General features: G+C 38.4%; 1 protein-coding gene across 1 annotated transcript in view; it reads right to left on the bottom strand.

The window, feature by feature from the left end:
- IQGAP1 (IQ motif containing GTPase activating protein 1) overlaps positions 1-22,574 on the bottom strand; it is a 100,680-nt gene that overhangs the window by 43,352 nt on the left and 34,754 nt on the right. Inside the window, exons 3-11 of the mRNA XM_036841851.1 lie at positions 21,492-21,648; positions 19,949-20,026; positions 15,231-15,307; positions 8,954-9,021; positions 7,657-7,770; positions 6,911-7,089; positions 6,108-6,192; positions 1,412-1,575; positions 517-601 (exon numbers count right to left, since the gene is read on the bottom strand). Of these exons, the coding sequence (XP_036697746.1) occupies positions 517-601; positions 1,412-1,575; positions 6,108-6,192; positions 6,911-7,089; positions 7,657-7,770; positions 8,954-9,021; positions 15,231-15,307; positions 19,949-20,026; positions 21,492-21,648 (1,007 nt within the window). The remainder of the gene's footprint in view (positions 1-516; positions 602-1,411; positions 1,576-6,107; positions 6,193-6,910; positions 7,090-7,656; positions 7,771-8,953; positions 9,022-15,230; positions 15,308-19,948; positions 20,027-21,491; positions 21,649-22,574) is intronic.

The following is a 22,574-nucleotide window of genomic DNA, read 5'->3' as shown; positions in this document are numbered from 1 at the left end:
CCCCTACAGGGGGGAGCCTGGAAAAGTACTAGCTTACTAAGCTGCCATTCAAAGCTTTCCACAATCTTTCCAAGCCTTTATCTTACACAACTCAGCCTAAAACATCTACAAAAATTTTATTCTAGCCACTGTTCCTTAATACATCTTTCACCTTCTGTCCCTCTGCTCACACTTCCTCTTCCCCTGTTGCCCCATATTAGGAACACCCTTCTCTCCCGTCTCTCACCATCCAAATCTTGCCAATCAATCCCTAGTCCTGTCTCCTCCAGATGCTTCCCTAACCAACCACGTAAGCACGAGCTTACTAGCCAAAGTGAGCCTACGCTGACTCCGGTTCTACTTTTAAAACTGGAGGAACCCTTCTGCCACCAAAGGTACCTGGTAGTTGACTGCAGCTAGTAGCCTTGGGGTGGGGTGAGGAGTGACAGAATCTAACCTCAGGCCCCTCAATGACACAAAGCCACTTTCCTCCCCTACTCAGGATCTCAGTGGACACGCAGCTGAGAGGACTCTTACTTCTCTGATACTGCTGGGCAGCAGTGTTTGCGGCATCCACTCCAGACTGTAGCTCCTCCTTCTGCAGGGCCTCAGCCTGACCACCCTGAGAAAAGCCAAGAACACTTAGGTAAAGATGACTCCTGCCTAGGCCTCCGGGCCTTGTAGTTCTCATATCTCAACAGCAGTCACTAGGGACAGAGAGCCACAGGCATAAGAGACAGCTTCAGGCTACACACAGCCAAAGCGGCAGCCTGAGCGAGAGCTGAATGCCCTTGTCAAATCTCAGGTAGAGTGACTCTCCTGATATAAGCACATTAAAAAAAAATATTTTGTAAAGAGCATCAAAATGTTCTGAGATAAAATGTTTGTAGAATCATTAGCACATTAATGCTGCTTTCTCTGGCCAATGCTGAGAATTTGTAAAATCTATACTTGTCCTTATTTAGAAAAAAAAAAAAAAAAAGAAATCCCTTCATATTCGTTCTAAAAAAGAAAACCATAAAGTACAATCCCACACAGTCCACTCTTACTGCACATTAAGTACTTTCCCAGTGTTGGCCGGAGGAAACTCGTCAGGTATGGTTTCTTAGAAGTGGAAATTCCTGAAGTAAGAATATAAAATTTCAGGTTCTCCCTAATAGCTTTTAGTTGGGGATTTCAAGTGAAGGGGTGGTCAGATTCACTTGCCGGGATGGGCGATGTTTATTTTAAAAGAGGATTTACAACTCTAAAAGCAAAAGAGAGCTGAAGACAATGTGTACTTTACCTGAGGATATTAAACAGCCTAATTCATCTGCAGGAGAAAAAGTTATATTAGGGGGAAAAAAAGGCCCCATATATATCTTGACACAACAGCATGGGATTCAAAAGGATGTATATAAACTCTTGCAGGTGCAACTCAGGGTACTTTTACCTCTCTCTTCTGCTGTCTATCACTGAGGAGCTGCTTGAGGTACCAGTCACTATTCTGCTGCTGCAGTCCTCGAAGGCCCAGCGCTGGTGACTGCAGAATCTTGAACAAGGCCAGTGCAGATCCCTGCTCCAAAGCCAGGTCTATATTCGCTAACGCAGCAAACACTGAGGAGGAAAAAAGGCAAACGCTTAAGAAAAAACTATGTTAACATTATAGCCTAGAATATTTTTTCCTTCCTGAAAACCAATCGCAGTTCCAGATCAGGGAAATATAATTAGATAGCTTTTATTCTGGAGTATCACAGAAGCATTAGACTTTGGGGTTGGAAGAGAACCTTAAAGTCATCACGTCCAGGGGTTCCCAGGTTGTTCAGATTTAACAAATTCCTGGACCACACCCCAGGCCTACTTAAAAGCTTCTAGATGCAGAGAGCTTGGCACCAATATGGGCAGCAATATAAGAGGCACCAATAACACATGCCTAAATTCCCTCTAAAATGCCAAGTCATTATCCAGACTAAACTACTACACAGGAGAAGGTATCCCGCACAGCAATTTACTACATCTCTGGACAATTCTGTTTTAAAAAAATTGTTAAAGCTCCCACCCTAGAGTTGATACTTGAATACATCCAACCCCTTTCCCTGTGACTGTCTACTCCTGACTAAAGAACCTTAGTTCCTTCAACCATTTCTTATACAGCATCATTCTGAATCCCTTCATTATCCTGGCGTCTCCTGAATGTACTCTGCCCAAAGCAGTGCCTAGACATCAAGGCTGGTCTGACTGCATGGAGTGGAAGGGGCTCTCTACACAGCCTCAATATTCTCTGCTTCTAGTCACAGAACCTGACGTCACACAAGGGCTTTATTATCCGACAGTAAAAATGCAGATTTTCCTTCATCTGAAAATGATAACAAAGATACCCTCCTCATAAGATTAAATGAAATCAAATACATGAAAGTACTTTTATATTGTAAAATAAATAAGGTATTATTAAGTTGAAAGTCAAAATATCGTATTTTCTGATTTCAGAAATGACAGCCACTGGAAAATCATAATTATTGTATTATTTTCAGCTTTCCTATTTTAGAAGAGAATATAGAGTTCTCCCTCCCATGTCCCACCCAGGAATGACCATCTGATTTTATCACCAAAGTAGCAAAAAAAGTCAATAATAAAATACTAAAAATCAAAATATTTGGGGCATAGCAGTACTTATCAATTTTAACTGTTTTCATTAGTAAAGAAACAAAAAGAAAATTAATGTAAGCTGTTATAAGGAAACAAAACAGTGCAAGAGAAAACAAAGTCTCAAACTAGAACTAAAAAATAACACCAAGAGGTAAAAGGATGAAAAGGTTAGATTCCTAAGAGACTGTTTCCTTCTTCCCAACATTCCCCTGCAATTCAGCTCAATGATCACCACACGAAGGAGGTGAGCAGCTCCTTGAATCACGGCTGCAGGTCTATGTGGCCATTAGCCAACTAAACAAGCATTCTTCAACAGCACAGAGCATGCACCTGCTGCAAACACAGCCATGAACAGAGCAGACAGGTTATCTCCATCCTTAGGGAGCTTTTGTAGTAGTGGGGGACAGAAGACAAAAGCAATATAGGTAACAACCAGGTTTCCTCTACGTATGCAATGCAGAATCTCAGACTATCCATCTGCAAAGGCATCTAGTCAATTATGCTTTTACTAGAAATGTAAACTTACTACTTAAATATGTAAATATTTAAATGAACATTTACTAATACTATAAAGTTTACAACATTATTTAAACACTTTCTCCCACTATGCGTTAATTACCTAACTCTAATTTTCCTTATCCTACTTAACAAAAAATAAAAACTTTTTCTCATTTTTAACTATCTGGCCTGCAGCTTTCTTCTGGGGCAGCATGAATGGCTTCTCAAGCCCTAGGGAAAGAATCTTATCTATTATTACATTAAGATGATTCTGGGGACCTAAAGTCCCTCTACCTTCCTACCATACAACTTTCCCTTGTCTCAGATTTTCTCTACTATTAGGAAAAGCTTGTCCCCCTATGGGGAATTCTGCCTTATTCTCACCTTCTTACCTACCCTAAGAATCCCAGTGAAGGTTCAGATACAAACCTCGAGGAAAAGTCATCATTCTTTTCTTTATTCTTTGACTGTACTTCACACACCTTTGGTTGCCTTGAAATTACTCATTGTATTGTTCTAACCAAGTTGCTCTGAAATTATTCATTTGACTATTTACCTTCCTCACTATAGTGAAAACTATTTGAGGGAATTTTTACTATTTTGCTCCTCTGACCACATGAGAACAATATGCATGGAACACTTTAAATATATATACATATGTTTCTCTCCTTATAAGTTTATAACTGACTCTAATATAATTAGCCAGGTAGAGCTATAAGGCTATAAAATCCCAGACAACACGGTAGAGAAAAAATCCCTTAGTAAATAAAAGAGTATTTTACGCGGTGTATGCAGCAGGAAATGTGCTGGACTTTCCTCTCACACAGAGAACTAACTACAAGGACATTCTGGCTTATACTTGCTGACTTCAGTAGTATTCATACAGATACAGCAAAACAAATCACCCATACGTGAATGGAACTATTACTCTGTTCAGAAAGCTATTATCCTAAATGAGCCAGAATGGAACAGAATACAAAGACTCCTGGTCAGGATTTAGAACTCCCTATCATATGGAGTTGGTAAAATCTTATAAATTCTCTCCAGTTATTCAGAGTATCAGTTCAAGTGAGAAATTAGGATCTCCAAAGGAACAAAGAGGACACTGATTACTATTACTATTATTATTATCTTGATCAAGGTAAGATCAAGTCTGGTTGAATCAAGTAAGGTTTTTTAGTTCTTTTGGTGAGACTAACCCTATGCTAGGAATTCTGAGGATCTGAAAAGAAGCAGAACTCAGAAGTAAACTTTAAGTTTATAAAGATGTCAGAAACAAAAAGCAAGCAGTTAAGACAATACATGATTAAATATAAAATTGTGTGGTTTAGCATATAAATGCTGTAGGAGATTTGAAAGGCAAGTATATTATGAGCTAGGATGGGCACTGAGGTGACAACTGAGCTGAATCTTGAATGATGGGTATAATTTGGATTAAGTAAGAGACAAGGCATGAGGGCATTACAGTGGCGAGATTACATGATTAACAAAAGTGATAATAATATTGTTTACTGAGTGCTTACTAAATACCAGGCAATTTACATACATTATCTCATCATTCGTATAATGATTCTATGCCACACGCACCCAATTCCCACAGCTATTAATACGAGGGCAAGAGATCAAATCCCAGTTCTGAACAACTCCATAGCCATTTTTCATGAGTCATGAAATAAACACAATGAATATGGGAGACAATTAGGCACATGAGTTTCTATAGAGAGTTATATGCATAAAATACTACATAAAGAACTCCACCAGGCTAGGGATCTGTGTTTTGTCTGGCAAGTAATAAGGAACTAATGCAGGTTCTTTTGAAGAAGAGTAACAAAATGAAAATGATACTTTCAAGAAATTAGTTTTTCAAAAGTATGTAACATACACAAAAATCAATATGAACAGTACAATCTCATTTTTGTTTAAATATATGTTTTGAAGGATATGTTAAAAACATCAAGAGTGGTTATCCTAGGTGATGGGGCCTAATTTTTTGTTTGTTGTTTATTTCTGGATAACTTGTATTACTCTTTAAAAGAAAAACAAAACTATATAGGAAAACAGGGACTTCCCTGGTGGCGCAGTGATTAAGAATCTGCCTGCCAAGGGCTTCCCTGGTGGCGCAGTGGTTGGGAGTCTGCCTGCTAATGCGGGGGACACGGGTTCGAGCCCTGGTCTGGGAGGATCCCACATGCCGCGCAGCGGCTGGGCCCGTGAGCCACGGCTGCTGAGCCTGCGCGTCTGGAGCCTGTGCCCCGCAACAGGAGGGGCCGCGATGGGAGGTCCGCGCACCGCGATGAAGAGTGGCCCCCGCTTGCCGCAACTAGGGAAGGCCCTCGCACGAGAAACAAAGACCCAACACAGCTAAAAAAATAAAAAAATAAATAAATAAATAAAGTAGCTATTAATAAAAAAAAAAAAAAAAAAAAAAGAATCTGCCTGCCAATGCAGGGGATACGGGTTCGATCCCTGGTCTGGGAAGATCCCACATGCTGCGGAGCAACTAAGCCTGTGCGCCACAACTACTGAGCCTGCGCTCTAGAGCCTGCGAGCCACAACTAGTGAGCCCGCACGCCACAACTACTGAAGCCCGTGCACTCTAGGGCCCACATGCCACAACTGCTAAGCCCGTGGGCTGCAACTACTGAAGCCCATGTGCCTAGAGCCCGTGCTCTGCAATAAGAGAAGCCACCGCAATGAGAAGCCTATGCTTCTGTTCAGATTTAAGTGTCTAACACAGGGTGAAAGAGTGAAACTGTAGCCAAAAAATCCAGTCTGTAAGTTACAATAGATGAGTAGATGGAGGAGTGGGGGCCTGTCTGAGGACAATGGTAGCCCAAAGAGAAGACGTATGAACACAGAAGACAGTAAATCAGCAATAGTTCCTAAGCAAACCCATGAATGTCTGAAATAAACAAACTTAAACCATGCCACAGGTCCAAGAAGAGATCAAAAGCCACATTATTCTGTAACATTCTTTTAGGTGCCTGATGTGGGGACATACTTACTGTTGACTTTATTTATATTGCCTTGAATTTCAGCTTGAGTGAGCAGCTCCTCATAAACGTCCCTTTCTCTCTCAGAGCTTTCTGTCTGAAGATGAGTAAGAAAGTGTAACTAAATTAGCTCAGGTCTCTAAGAAGACCACAGAAATACATTTGTGCTCCTCCCCCACCATTACAGAACCAAGAGCAAGTAAGGGCGTGGCTTAAAATCCTTAATAAAGAACAAAGCAGAATGCTACACAACTGTAACTAAACACATAAAAAGCAGATCCACTTGTAAATAACAAGCCCAGGGGTTCTTCCAGAGTCAAGCAAGAGAAGGAAGCACTGGTGAACCCTGCCCTGTGCACTTGTGAGTCTGCATCCTTGCCTCAGACCTGAGCAGAACAGGTACATCCAGGGACTAGATCGCAGAGCCTGTCACTGGTTTGCACAAAACTCAAGAAGGAAGTAGAAGTCAAAATAGAATCTAATACCAAAAGACTACATACTGGGTGACTCCATTTCATTTATATAGAATTCTAAAAAAATAAATTAAAGTGATCGAAAACAGACTGGTAGTTGCTGGGGTCAGGGGTGGGGAGTGTGAGGAGGTACAGACTGATTGCGAAGGGGAGATGTGGGCACTTTTGGGGTGGTTACACATCCATATACATTTGTCAAAACCCATCAAACTGTAAACTTTAAACGGTTGAATTTTATTATATGTAAATTAATACCTCGATAAAACTGATTTTTAAAATGGAGTCATATCAAACAGTGAAAGAATATAAATCAGTTAGAAAGAACAAATGTTCCATTTTTACCCTGTTTTTAGCATTTGTCATTTTGTCCTGCTTGGCCTGGTAAAGTACATCCTGGTAAGTGGAAGCCAAGGGCTCTTCAAGGTTCACAAGCATGGCATTGGGATTTTTCAAAGCTGCAAACGTGTCAGCTGGAATTCTATGGTCAATAGCTTCATTAATGGCAATAACGGCAGCATGTACTAAAAAAAAAAAAAAAAATTCAAAACATAGAACACTGAGGTTATACAAAGTAAAGGATATACATTACACATTCAAACACTGCAACCCCCTATCATAGAAAGAGGCTCCTTTTCATAGATGGAGGGGTTAGAGGACTCCCCAGATCTTTAAGCCCAGTCTTTTTCCTCTGATGCACAAACCCACAGCTCTGCCTGTGACCCATGTCTGGAATGCTGAATCTGAAATCTTACAGGGAAATATTCATAAGAGACTCTGAAAGGAGGCTTTGAGCATTTGTTATGGAAATGTTCACCTTAATCATCATGTAAACACCATCAGAAAATAAGAAACTCCAAAAGGCACTGGAATGTAGAATTCACTTTCTAGTGCTTCTATTTTAATCAAAATCACTCACTTATTTCCAAATAACAATAGCATAGATAACTGTATAGCAGTGTTTAAATCTATATCTACTGACCTAAACTTGCTAGCAAAATTCCTAATGTCTAAGTCCATCATTACAGTATTAATCATTGAAAGTAGTAGCAACAACCCCATTTGAACCCACAAAATTTCTCTCTTCTTACATGCGGCTTCATCCACTGATAGTTCATTAGCCAGAATGCCCCCGATCTTGCTAAAGGCAGGCATCTGGATCCCATACTTCTCCAGTTCAATCTTCATGTTGTTGATTTCTTCTTCTACAAGGAAAAATTAAGACCCAAACAAGCAAGTTAAGCACCTTTCCATAACATAGAGAAGGAAACACATTCCTCAACTACAAAATGTATTGGATAAAACGACATCTACCTCCTAGGGTTGTTAGAAGGATTTAAATAAGATAATATATGGAAAGCACTTAACATGATACCCGGTACATAACACGCACTCAATAGACACAGTATTATTAGTATTATCAAGAGCATCAGAAATAACTATAACATGAGACTGGCTCTATAGAAAATAGTTCTCCCAAACTGCTACTTATGGCATTCCCTATAATGAACTTATGAATGGAGCAGCTTTAAAGGCAGCTCGAACAAGAAGTGAATCACAAGCCATGGCATTCCCTATAATGAACTTACGAATGGAGCAGCTTTAAAGGCAGCTCGAACAAGAAGTGAATCACAAGCCAGTTATCTGTCTTTACAATCCAAATCACTAGCTACTATTACACAATTTCGTTTCTAAGGCAGAAAGCTAAATGATAAAGAAAACAACATGTAAGGTTTGGTCCTTGCCCCAAGTCTGGGGAACAACTTCCCTGGAAGGAAAAATATCATAGATAAAAGTTTTACTTCCAATTTTTAAAATTCCCTGGCCTACAAAATAATCACCAGTTCAAAAAGATTTGAATCTATCTTACCCCTAACCAATATTACCATTGTTCTTTTTCTCCCCAAGCCCCCATCTCTTCAAGCATCTGACTATAGCAAACACCCACCCAAATAAGCTAAAGTTTTAAAATTAGTAAATTGTCATCTTTGTATCATCTCGCTCCCCTTCCTTTGGCTACAACTGGTGCTCACTGGAAGGGAAGGGGCAAGACTGTTAATAAAGATTTTTCACTGTACATGAACCTTTAATGTTACATGTTAATATTATATTATTTTTTACATATATGTTAATATTCTTTCTAATTTACATATAAGAAAACTGAGAATTATCAATCATACCCATGTCATAACTGAGAGAACAGAGCTTGAAATTCCAAGTTTAGTGGAAGAAGAGGAGAAGCAGGAGAAGCAGGTTACTCATGCTTTTTTTTTAATCTCTGTTGGCACAGTGTTTTTAAAGCCATACGTCTTTAAGATTTGCACTGTTGACTCGCCAGGCTATTTCCACATAAATCAAGCACTTCCTGCCAAGTTTGTAACTTCTTACCTGTGAAGTCAACCTTTCCATATAGGTCTTGAATCTGAGGAGCCAGGCCTAGTTTGAACAGGTACAAACTAGAAGACATAATATGCAAAAGAGTCAGGCCTCCCAGCTGAACCTCCCTGGTGCTCTAAGTTCAAAGGGGAAAATCAGCATAAAGAACAGAAACACTCTGAACACAGAGACTCCCAGTACTCTACCATATTCCACTTTGCAGTTACAATACTTCACCTCAGAGCCTTTTTTTAGTTTTATATAACAAGGAGGTCCTTAAAGAGTCACATAATGTAATGCAAAAAGCACTGGACTGGGAATCAGTGGATGCAAGTTTAAGTCCCAGCTCCAGCACAAATCCAATGTGTGATTAGATGTTAATATAAATGTTAACATAATGAATATAAGTGAAGTCTCTTCACTGTTTACCTTCCTGTGATCAATAAGTTTTAAGTAACAAGACATTTTAGAAAAGTCTCATAAAAATGATTCAGACAGCAAATCTTACTTAAGCTGAATTCATATTACTGATGGAAAAGTTTAATTCAGGTACTTTAAGAGTTTTAAATAAAGTATATACTATAAATCTTTACTCTTTAAATAAAAATCTCCTACACTCTAAGCTCCATGAAGGCAGGGAAAATGAAAGTCTTATTTACCAATGCCTACCCAGAGCCTGGCATATATTAATAAATATTAATCAGTATTTCACAAATGGATGGAAGTCCATAAACATGAGTTAGATTAACTGGATTCTAAGGCTCTAGCAGGTCAGAATCAATAAATTAGAAGAGGTCAGAAGGGGGACTTCCCTGGTGGCGTGGTGGTTAAGAATCCGCCTGCCAATGCAGAAGACACGGGTTCGAGCCCTGGTCCGGGAAGATCCCACATGCCATGGAGCAACTAAGCCTTTGCGCCACAACTACTAAGCCTGCGCTCTAGAGCCCGCGAGGCACAACTACTGAGCCCGTGTGCCACAACTACTGAAACCCACATGCCTAGAGCCCGTGCTCCGCAACAAGAGAAGCCACCACAATGAGAAGCCCGCACACTGCAATGAAGAGTAGCCCCCACTCGATGCAATTAGAGAAAGCCCGAGCGCAGCAACAAAGATGCGACGAAAACCCAACACAGCCAAAAATAAATAAATAAATTATTTATTTATTTATTTATTTATTTAAAAAAAGAAAAAGAAGAAGAAATCAGAGGGGCACTCCACAGGGATTAACGTGAGCAAGACATTGACAGCCTGTCAATAAGGGAGGAAATAAAATATCTAAGAAATCAATCACAGAAACTCAATAGAGCAGTCTACAGTTTTTGCAGATAATCTATAACCTCAATATTATCCAAATACAAATATGTATCACGTATATTGCATTCACAGAACTGATCAGAACCCAAACTGCATATAATAAACCCAAATGCATAATCTAAAAAAAAAAAAAAATCAAGGGTTCTAAAAACACATTAGAATATATACATCCACAATAACTAATCACTTTCTCAGATAAGTGCAAATATAAATCCTATGTATATGATTAAGGGCTTTTCTTTAGAATAAAATGCTCAAGATGGAAAAACATGAAGTTCCTCTCTGCAAAGATTTTACATCTATTCAATAAAGTTTCCAAAGCCAAACAGCTAATAACTTTCTATACACGTTTTACCTTATATACTTTCCCCACACAATGTTCCATCTGCATTCTAAATTAGTAAAAATATTTTTCTCCAGAAATTTCTTCCTCTTTTATTCCTACTTTAAAACAAGAAAGTGGTTGCCACACTTTAACAAAAGCTTGGGCATGTCACTTTCACAGCCCCAAGAACAGTGAGTTAGCTTTTAATGTCTTTCAACAGTAAATTAAAGGTGTTACAATGCTATCACTAGCTGCTATAAAAAGTAGAGGAGAGTGGTAAGCAGAAAGCAGATGGGCATCATCTTTCTTTTATCTCATTTTAATTATTAGGAATATTTTAAGGATATGCTGGAGTTTTAAATGGAATCATAATGGCCACTTGGATCCTCTTACCCAGCATCCAAAGTATTTAACCTCACAGCTAAAACTTAAAACTCCTAACAATAAACATCGCTTTCAATCTTTGTTCCTAGTCTCCTATGTCTGCTTACAAATAAGCTGTTAGGTACCTATAATAGTCAGCCTGTAATTGAGCTCAGATTTCTTTTTCTTTTCTTTTTTTCCTATCTAAGATATACTTTATAGCAATGAGGAAAAGGAGGTTGTGTTAGCCTATCTGGATTCCAATTACTGTTACTGATTGTAGAGTAACCTATGAAAGAAATCACTACGCTAATCTCAAAGATTACCAATAAATGCTCTTAAACACAGCAGTTGATTAGGAAACAGAATCTAGTACAGGCCCACGTCCCTTACCTAAATTCTTTGGGCCAAATATTAACTTAGGATTTCTCAGATATTATAAAAGTTTTACAGTGTAAACAGCATTATAAAACACCCCCAACAAGCCTTGGGGAAGCACCCCTAATCAAATACATTACTTTTCTGCAGAGAGACATATGAATAATATTAAGTAGATAAACATTCTAAGTAATCTCAATTAATACTGATCAGATCTTGCCAACAAAGGAGTTTGAACTAAACCAAAACTCATTTTTCAGATCTTTCAGCATGTTTTTTTGAATTTAGGATAAAGGATTATGGGCCAATTTAATCCCAAAATCAGTTCTTAAAAAGATAAAGCATCAGAGGAAATGGAAAGGAAGTATACAAATATATTTGAAATAATGGAGAATTAGGGTCTTATCTGAGAGTGGAATGTAATCTACACGAGTAATTTAGTCTGACTAAAGTACAGTCACTATCTCTGGAATAATGCCAGTCAAGACTGAGGGAGAAAAAAAAAAAGATGGCAGGAAGGGAGAAAACAAGGAGATAATGCTTCTCTATCACTGTTGATCCAAAAGGGAAACAGTGCCTCACCCAATACAGGTAAGTGAAGTGAGGAACCTGCCTTGAACACTGTCGTGTAAAGGTAAAGAAGAGGCTCAAGCAGTTACAAACACTTCCTACATATTATTCCTACATACCCTTCAGGAAAAACACTGCAAGGGAGGAAAGAAATCATAAATCACCAACCAGAACACACTGCTGTGTATATACTTTCTAAGCACGAACTGCATATTGAACAGAAATGGAAAACAGTAGCAGGCTTCCTCCCTTTCTCATTCTGACTCCATCATTAGAAAGGCACAGTTAATTCTTCAATCTCTCTTCAGAGAATTTGAGGGCCTGGGACTCAGGTTACGTTGCAGAGAGTAGTGGCTACAGAACTAGCAGAGAGGAATTCTGCCAGCTTAGCTGCTGTGCCTGCCAAGTTCAGATATCCATTGTAGGTACAGCCTTCACAAGGTTATCAACATAGACTTCACAGAACACTAAGCCAATCACAATACTCAGAATTAAGCTGATTTTGGCTCAGACATATGCATGTGAAATTGCTACATTCTGAAAATTCTCCAACATATCACCTATTCCTAAACAATTTTTTAAAATTCTCATTTTACCATTGTTTGTCCAATGTTATGCTATGTACCTTGGAGGGGGAAAAAAAGTAAGGCATGACTTCTGTCCCTAAGATGCTAATAAATGTAATAGGGAGAAAAGATATGAAAGAAGCAATACATAACAAACAAACAACAAAACAAAACACATACACACACACACAAAAACTAAACCAAAAAAAACACAAAAAACAAAAACCCGGAGGTTTAGAAAAAGGAATGAGGTGAGGTCATGGAGAAACTTCACCAAGAATGTGGGAACTGAGCTAAAACTTGATTGGATAAGCAGAGACAAACATGAAGAGCCCTTTGATAAAGACAAAGTACCATTTCCTTTTTCATTTGTAGGACAGAAAGTACCCCCTTGAGCTAGGGGAGGGAGAGGGAGATTTATTATAATGTATAATTTTGACACACATTTATTGTGATTATACACTAGGCATCTAAGTGTTGATACTAAAGACACATGGATAAAGAACAAAGGAAATACTTCTTGTCCCTAAGGAATCCACAAGAAAGCAAGTTATAAGAACAAACAGTAACCAGAGTACAATGTAACAAGCACTATGCTTGAAGTAAGAGGTATGTCATAAAATACTAAAGGAGCACAAAGATGGTAAGTAGCTAATTCTGCCCAAGAGGGAAAAAGTAAGAGAACATATTAATGGTAGCATTCTGAGGTGGCACCTGGAGAAGAGCATACGTTAAACCAAGGAGAAAAGGCATTTCAGGGCTTCCCTGGTGGCGCAGTGGTTAAGAATCCGCCTGCCAATGCAGGGGACACAGGTTCGAGCCCTGGTCCACGAAGATCCCACATGCTGCGGAGCAGCTGAGCCCGTGTGCCACAACTACTGAGCCTGCGCTCTAGAGCCTGCATGCCACAACTACTGAAGCCCATGCACCTAGAGCCCGTGCTCCGCAACGAGAAGCCACCGCAATGATAAGCCTGCGCACCGCAACGAAGAGTAGCCCCCGCTCGCCGCAACTAGAGAAAGCCCGCGCACAGCAACAAAGACCCAAAGCAGCCAAAAATAAATAAATAAATAAATTAATTAATTAATTTTTAAAAAAGTCATTTCAGGCACAGGAAACAGCAAAACCAAAGGCACGAGAGTACATAGCCTGTATGTTGAAAATACTAGAACATAGGTACACAGGAGAGAATGGCTGGAGGTGAGGCTAGAAAGAAAGCATCAAAATATTTTATGAAGCGTCTGATACTATTAGGGCTGTTTTGGAAAGACAGCTCTGACAGCAGCATGGCAGATGGATCAGAAGGGACAGAGCCTAGCGAGGGAACCCTCTAAGGAGGTTAATGCATTCATTAGTCCACACAAGAGATCTATTAGTCCTCAGTTATATTCTCTCTTTTATGGGTTTCACACTGATTCCAGTGATACCAAGGATCTGGCAAACATTTGATCCAGAAACTGGAGACAATAGGTTTCTTGTGGGTCAATATTATACATACATTCATACATATGATTAACATTTATTAAGTACACATACAGGATGCTATATAAAAAGAGCAGCCCAAGCAAAAAATTCTCATCCTCATGTTCCTTCTCATACTTACTTCTATCATCTTCTGCTTTAGGCCTACGGCCATCAAGTAAATTTGCACCACTCTGAAATACTATACTACTAGCACCTACACCTCTCCCATCCCATCCTCCATCCAGACATATCACCTCTTCCTTCCAATTTAGTACTTTGTTCATTCTAAGAGATGAGGACCTGAAATTAAGTCATCTTCCAAATTTACTACAAAGCTGTGATAAAATTATACCTCGTTACCTATTTATTATATTTGCATTGACATAAAAATTATTTAATGAACAAATGACTTGTCAAGGTCCTAGATAACTTAATAAATTATCAATCAACCATTTGATATTTGCTGGTATTATTTGAAGATGTTGCCAAAATTTAACTGTACTACCAAAGAGTATCAAGACATAGTGCATTTAGTAAATCAGTTTATCAGCTTGAAACAAAACGAGAAACAATAAAAGTTTTCAAATGTATGTAGTTTTTATAATTTTTAAGAGACTTTAATTTAAAAGAAAGGGACTACATCTCAAGAGAAATGCGTAGTTCACTGAAACACTAGATCAATAATGAAAGATTATATTATGTTTTTAGAGCAAAATTTTCTCTAAATTTTTAGAGAAAAAAAATTTTCTCTAAATTTTCTCCTATAATTTTTATTATAGGAATAAATAAATCCTTTCTCCCTAGAAAAACACAGCTGTTTCTCACCATTTTGTTAAGATAATAGTGCTCTATTCTATTTGAAAATTCTGAAGCAAATGCAAAAACTTTTTCATTATACCCTGGACAACAAGCTACACACTCATTCAGATGTGACTCCTAAACTTTTTTTTTTTAACTGAGATATGACTGACATATTATATTAGTTTCAGGTGTACAGATCATAATGTGATCACCATAGTAAGTCCAGTTAACTTCCATCACCACACACAGTTACAAATTATTTTTCTTGTGATGAGAACTTTTAAGATCTACTCTCTTAGCCACTTTCAAATACATAATACAGTATCATTAACTGTAGTCACCATGCTGTACATTACATCCCCAGGACTTACTTATTTCATAACTGAAAGTTTGTACCTTTTGACCACCTTCACCCATTTCGCCTACTCCCAAATCCCTGCCTCTGGCAACTACCAATCTATTCTCTGTATCTATATACTGCTTATTCTACCAAGAAAATCTGATTACCTAAGTGCATGGATACAGTAGATACATCTTGGCATGTTCTTTCGATCATAGATGTCTGTAGTTTCTGGATAAAAAATCTAAAGAGAAATAAAAGAAGTAGAGTAAGGCATCCATCCACTAGAGTTCATTTAATCATTCACCAATCATGAATAATACAAGTAAAACTTTGGACAATTAGAAAACATTGTCAGCATTCGGCAAATAACCTCATTAGGGTGAACAGACATTTCATTATAAGGCACAAAATGCTACAATACACAGTGAAAAGCACTACTTGGAAAAGACTTATTTGGGTCAACCCACTGAATTTTACTAAGTATGTGAGAGTGATTTACTTACTGCAGACACAGACATGCGCAAACAAAACTCAAGTTCCAGTCCAGCTTAAATCAGTGGCAAGTGTATGAGGCTCTGAAGGATTGCAATCTTCCTAGTTGCTACCTAGCAGGCCTAGATTGAGTACTAATAGCTCAACAATGAACATTTACTAAGTGCTTCAGTATGTGTAAAATCACTACATTTAGACATTGAAAAAAACTACAAAATATTAAAATGTGTTATAATGCTTGGGGGAAGTAGAAAGATACACAGATAAAGTAGGTAGAATAGAGGATGTATATGGGAATGAGAGATGGGGAGTTTTCCTTGGTAGCATGTACCACAGTTAATCAACTATGTGTGTTGAAATTATCTGTTTGACTCCTCCAACAGACTATAAGCCACATGAAGGCAAGGACTAGGTCTTTGTTGTTCACTGCTGTATCTTCAACGCTAAGCCCAGAGTCAAGGTCATGGAGGGAGCTCTCTAAGTTTGATGAATTAACGAATGAGGTAGGATAGGAACAGAGTAGGTTTAGATGGAGAATAGCCTTGGATTTCAAGAACTTTTCTCATGGTAATGTGGTACCATACAACTCAATCTGTAATTTAGAGGAAAAAAGGGGTAACAGTGGATCAGAGAAGTGAGACTGAATTATGAAGTGATTAGAGGAATTTGGATGAGCAATAAAAGGCAGTGAGAAGAGTACTACAGCACTTTGTATCTAACTCTATTATAGCACTTAACACATTGTGTTTAATTACTTGTTTTTATGCTTGTTTCCCCCACAATACCTATTGCTCCCGATGAGGAAGAACTGTGCACCCCCAAGAGAAATGGGGGTCTTTTTTGATAATTTTTTGATAATTTTTCAAATCATCTTTTTTGATAATTTTTCAAACTTTCCATGCTCATTTCCTAAGATTGAAATGTCCTCTCCTGAACGGTGAAAATCATGGTCAAAGTCAGTCACCCTCCCAAAAACAGGACAGAATACATTTTAGAAAGTAATAGAAAAAAAATAAGGTTGGGAGGGAGGACAGAGGCAGATTATGAGGACCTTGAAAGTCAGACAAGTTTGAACTTGATATTCAGGCTTTAGAGAAGTCCTAGCTTTGGAGCCAAGGCTAAAAACAGCCTCAGGAAGATCTGACTGGAGACAAGACACAGGATACACTGAATAGTGAAGAGATCGAAGCTGAGAAAGCAGGCTGGGAGGTTGTTTCAACAGATAAAAGAGACATTGCAAATAACTGAGGAAGGCTTGGGGAATGACTGCATTTAGAAGTCCAAGGTAAATCCAAGGTTTTGAGACTGGATGACTAGGAACATGATGACATGGTACCATTTATGCAGAGGAGAGGAGGTTCACTTGGGGGAAAAGGCAGGTTTAGTTTTACATATGAGAAACTCTAGGAGATAGAAAGCTATCCAAAGGGAAATGTCCAGCAGCCAACTGAAGAAACTGTGTTTATCTTATAGCAAAGAGTCTTCAAAACAACTGAAACCATGAGAATGAGAGAATGTAGCTAAAGTAAGAATTGCATCTTAAGGAATGCCCGCCACTAGGATATAAAAGGCAGAATAATTGAAGGAAACAGAGGACTATTAGGCAGATTAAAAACAATTTTAAAAATCAAAACAACAAAATGTTTCATGTAGGAGTTGGCCAAGAGCACCAATTATAATAAAGAGTCAAATGGATAAAAACCAAAAAATTATCATATTAAGTCTCTATAATTTGTATGTACCATATAAAGAGATTAGGGAAGATATCCCAATAAATACTATTATTGTCAATTATCGATCACACGTTATATTAGGAGCAAAAACACATTTTTAGGCTAAGTATCTTTAGTCTACATTACTCAGAAGTCTTCTGGACTTAAATCATATAGAGCAGACATTTCAAGGGTAATAGCCGTAATAATCCTATTGTTCCTGACAGCCTCAACAGTTTGTTGAGATTGTGGTCCAGGACAATGCACTACTGTTAGTAAACAAAAAAGGTAATAAAATTAAATTATTAAAAAGGCATTTTGTAGTAACAGTACTATTAGCAATAGCAAATATTAACAAAGCTCTTAGTACCATTCAAAAGAGGTTAAATTGTTATTGCCCATTGGGCATACTATATAAAAAACAGGAGCAGGAAGTTACAGGTGCATAGAAAGGCCAAGTAGCTGTAAGAACTTGACGTATTGCTTTTCCTGACATTTGTGGGGCTTAATTCTCAAACATACCAGTGCAAGGAAGAGAACTTCAGCACTCTGCTCTGGAAAAAAGAGGACACAAGCTAGTCTTCTGCAAAGACTTAGCTCTGAATTTACTCAGTTCAACAGGTATGTATGCAACAGTGAGCTGAGCACTCTGCTAAATGCCAAGTGTTCATTTCCAAGTGGTTTCAGCCACTTTCTGATACTCCACATCTCATTTCTTTTTAATCTTTCTTTGGTTACAGAAATTTAGACTCCACAGAAACGTAAAAAGAAAATAAAAACCACCCTTTTACCCCATCACACAGAAATGAAAACTATTTCTCCTTGCAGATTTTTCCCAAGAATACCCACTTTATTTTTAGACAAAAATAGTGATCTCATCTTAGCCAGAACACAAGCTCGTATAATCGTAGCCTGTTTTTTTTTTCACTTAACACATCACGGTTTTATATATATATAGATTGACATCATCCTTTTCAACGGCAGCACTAGTATTTGACTGGCTGTAACACAATTAATACCCTGAGTGAAGGAATATGTGGTTTGCTATCAATTTTTTCTATCATATGCAATGCTGAAAAATCCTTACATATACATTTTTTGTGCTTGTCTAATTTTTCTTTTTTTTTTTGAGCCGGTGGGGTAGGAGTGGGGATAAATTCCTAGAAGTAGAATTCTTAGGTCAGAGGATAGGGGGGGAAAAAAGCTGTCCATGCCTCTAACAGTGACACTGTATCAGGGCCTCTATGGATTCAAGGTAGGACTAGGTAGCTAGATGTACGATCAGGCCACCCAAGATGGCTATTCTCTTGCTCTCTGTACATTTCCTGCTCAACCAGTCCTGCTTCACCTATAGCCTACTCATGTGGCTGACATTCCCTCTTAATTATATAGCCTAATCAGTAAATGTTAGTGATCTTTAGATCAGAATGGCTCCACTATGATAGTTTATCAAAGGGAAGACCTCTGCCCAAGGGGCTATGAGGGACATGCCCCTCTGCTGCCTTCCCTGGTAACTAACTGATGAGCCAAACTGACGTCAATTCCCCCATAACTGGTAAACTCCTCCTCCCCCTCATCCCCACCCCCAGTAGCAAAGACTGCTGCCGTGTTCTGCCTGCTGTCTGCCGTCCACGGTAGGGTGTCACTCCAGAGCCTTGATTCGGACAGCTGAGATCCCCTATCTAATAAACCAGTGATGTCTCTGTTGCTGTCTCCGGGCTCTTCTCTCAGTCTCAAGGCAACTACAAGGCTTGCACGCCTGCAAGGTGCAGCCCAACACTTGAGATGGCAATTTCACTAAGAGCAGCACTAAATAAACTCTTGAGCAAAACACTCAAGGATGGAAACTCCCATATCAAAACTACAGCCATCATTCCAAACTCATTAAATTGTATACATTAAATATGTATGGTTTTTCTGTAATCAATTACACCTCAATAAAGCTGTCAAAAAAACAAAAACAAAAAACAAACCTACAGCCATCTCCAAAACCAGATAAAAGAAGTAAATCTCATTATACTGCCTCTACAATTTGAAATATAAAATAAACCCTTCATATTACCTACAAATTTGGTTATTCTGCAGCTGGAAGATGACATTTCTAAAATATTTCCTTATGTTTCCTAAAGTCAAACTTGAATGCAGCAACTATGTGAATAAATAAAATCCACTGAACTGTACACTTTAAAATGGTGAATTTCATGGTATGTGAATTTGTTTGTTTTTTTTTGGGGGGGTCACGTTGCTCAGCTTGCAGGATCTTAGTTCCCCAACCAGGGATTGAACCCAGGCCCTGGCAGTGAAAGTGCCGAGTCCTAACCACTGGACCACCAGGGAATTCCCTCATGGTATGTGAATTTTAATGTTTATAATTTGGTGTAGTAAAAGTAAATGACATCATAGGGAATTTCTCTAGGGTGAGGTGAAGCACGGATGAGAAATATAAAAGAAAAAGAACAAAGCTATTTCCTAAAACAAACTGAAGAGATCCTTTAGTATTAAAATAATGTATATATATTTTTTAATACTAAATATATATATATATATATATATATATATATATATATATATATATATCTCACCAAAGAATCAATTGAGAATAATTTTACAGGTAGAATGAGAACTGTTATGCCAAACAGCCAGAACTAAGCCAGAACTATGAATATCACATAAATTACCTTAGGCAATCCAATCTCGCCCATGGCATTCAACCACTGAATCACATTATCAGTGTGTCTAAAGTGGAGGCCAGTTGCCTAGAACAAATAAAAGACCATTAGGCACTGTTTGGCAATATTGAAGCAAATACTAAATAAATACTCTCTTTGTATCAATAAAAGTTTCCCTGTAAGACTTTACATGGTCCCCTTAAACTTAAGGTCTGTCTGTATCATTACACATTCTAATCCCCAAAAGCCAAATCCACATCTCAGCTCTTCTCAGTTAAGAAACATCTGGAGAATCTTCCTGTGTACAGTGTGCTCAGCAGAACATGGTCTTTGGAATTCAATTATGTTGGATTCAATTCCTGACTTGGCTATCTATTGGTGACACTGCGCAAGTCACTTCACACTACTGATTCTGAGTTTCCCCATCTTTAACACCTACTTTATGTTTGTTGGAAAGATTAACTGAGAAAATGTACACAAAGCACTCAATGTGGTGTCTGGCAAGTAGAAGATACTCCCAAAATGAGGTATTTTCATACTACACATATAAACATCCCCCCCTTAACCTCTACACCTGTTGTTTTAGGAAGGTTTACCCTCAAGATGGGTAGAGGTGTAGGCTACTGTCTTTACTGTTGCTGGAGACTGCTCTGTCTGCCTGTTCTGCACACATTTTTTAGAGTCAACAGAACAGCTCAGGAGGTGTCTTCAGAATAACCACTTATTTAAAACTCAACATATAAGTCTTTGCTTTTTGATGAAGAAAAGTTTCTATTTGGGATGTTAATTTTGGCTTAAGACCTATACTTTCCTTGTTTTCCTTTGAATTTAAATATTAAAAAACCAACCAAACAAAAAAACCAACTCTTTTGATTCTGTCTTCATCCTTAACTCATTCTGAGCTCTTGCCCAATTCTTACAGTTGACCCCTCTTACATTTGCTCTTGGTTTTGCAATCTTCCACTATCTTCTATACTCATCCTTTTTTCAGATAAGAGCTCTTAGGAAAGCTCCCCACAGAAACTCTGTAAGCAATGGGAATTTGGTCCTTGTCAACATCCCAACTTAATTAAAGCAGTCTTCTTTTTGAGGGCCCTGGGCCACAAGAATCAATCACTTATCTCAATTTTCTGAAATCGGATCACTGTCCCATTTTACCTTAAACTTTAATATCATGGGGTAATTTTCTTCCCCCAAAGTTGCTATTGCTTTCAATTTGCCAACAAATCTCAGAGTTTGGTTAAAATTAGATTTAAAGTAGTAATTCCCCTAGTTACTTCCTCTACCTTCTAAGAAATAAAAAATTCATCAAGGACCATGAAAATTTCTAGATACAAATTACTCATTAGAATTGCGCCAGAAATACGGACAGCTGAAGTTCTTTTACTACTGTATCTTGACTTTGCACTAAATTTTCTCCACTCTGCCAGGTATTTTATTTTGTTGGAACAAACACACACATATTTCTCAGTAACTCTTTCACAGGATAAAGTATGCTAAACTTCTCTCTCAAGTTTACAGAAATTTAAGCACCAAGCAAGGAAGGACTCACCTTGTATCTGGTCTGCTCTCGATCATAGATTTTCTTCAGGGACACCACTTTAGGGGAGAAGAAGTTTCCTAGTTTGGCAAGGTAGACCCCATTCCGAAGCCCCTCTTCCAGTTCTGTGGTGGGAGGCAGGTCTTCCCCCAGGCATGCTTCCATCCACCTGCACAGAAGGAGGGAGGGCATGAGAAAAGAGAGGGAAGGTATGAACCCCTCTTCAGAGATTTCAAGCTTAATTTCCATTCTCCTTGGACAAGTTTAAGTTGAACATAAGCAACAGTGTTTGAAGACTCAATTTCACACACATCCTTGTTCTGGCCCAGTCAGATCTCAGAGGCAGGGAACTTAGGAAAATTCCCAAGTATAAACGCCACCCTCTTCTCCACCCTACTTTCCTCTCCTGCAGCAAGAGAGCCAGCTGGCTCCCCAGGTCCTAAATGCCCCACGAGCCTCAGCCCAGACCGTCTCCCTTACTTCTTCAGTTGCGCCTTAAGAATTCCTAAGAAAAACCTTTTGTAACTGAAGCCACCATCTCTCAACTGTTCAGCAACTTAAATTTGCAGCTGAAGTTCTCTTCTGGTTTGAGAATTCAGCATCCATAGTGAATTTCTAGGTTCAGATTTTAAAGTTGTTTTGGGGTTACCAAAATAGTCAATCATCTCACCTAAAATACTTAAGGAAACTCCAATGGAAGCAGTACAAGTGAATTCTTATGTGTTTTTTTAGAGGGGAAAGGAAGTTGTAACGGAAAACTATATTGTCCCCCTCGGACACCTCTCACAAGATTTCAGGGAATCCCAAGATAAAACAAAGCCAAGTTTATTTGCATATATTTTCTACCAACAGAGATGTAGTTAACTAAAAAAGTCATTTAGGGCAATGGTTTTAAACTTTTTTTTGAATCACAGAATCCTTTGACTATCTAAGGAAAGCTACAGATCCTTCCCCCTAAAAATGTATATATACTTAAATTTAATATATAATTTCAGAGATTTCATTGACCTCAGATTGAAAACTCCTAACTTATAAGTATGCTACTCAAATTTTACAAGGCTACTGTTATCCCCAAATTCTTTACGGGGGTTGGGG

Source organism: Balaenoptera musculus, chromosome 2 (genome assembly GCF_009873245.2).
Source record: "Balaenoptera musculus isolate JJ_BM4_2016_0621 chromosome 2, mBalMus1.pri.v3, whole genome shotgun sequence".
NCBI classification, from domain to species: Eukaryota; Metazoa; Chordata; class Mammalia; order Artiodactyla; family Balaenopteridae; genus Balaenoptera; species Balaenoptera musculus.
The sequence above is the reverse complement of the archived record's forward strand: the minus strand, read 5'-3'. Positions and strand labels throughout refer to the sequence as shown.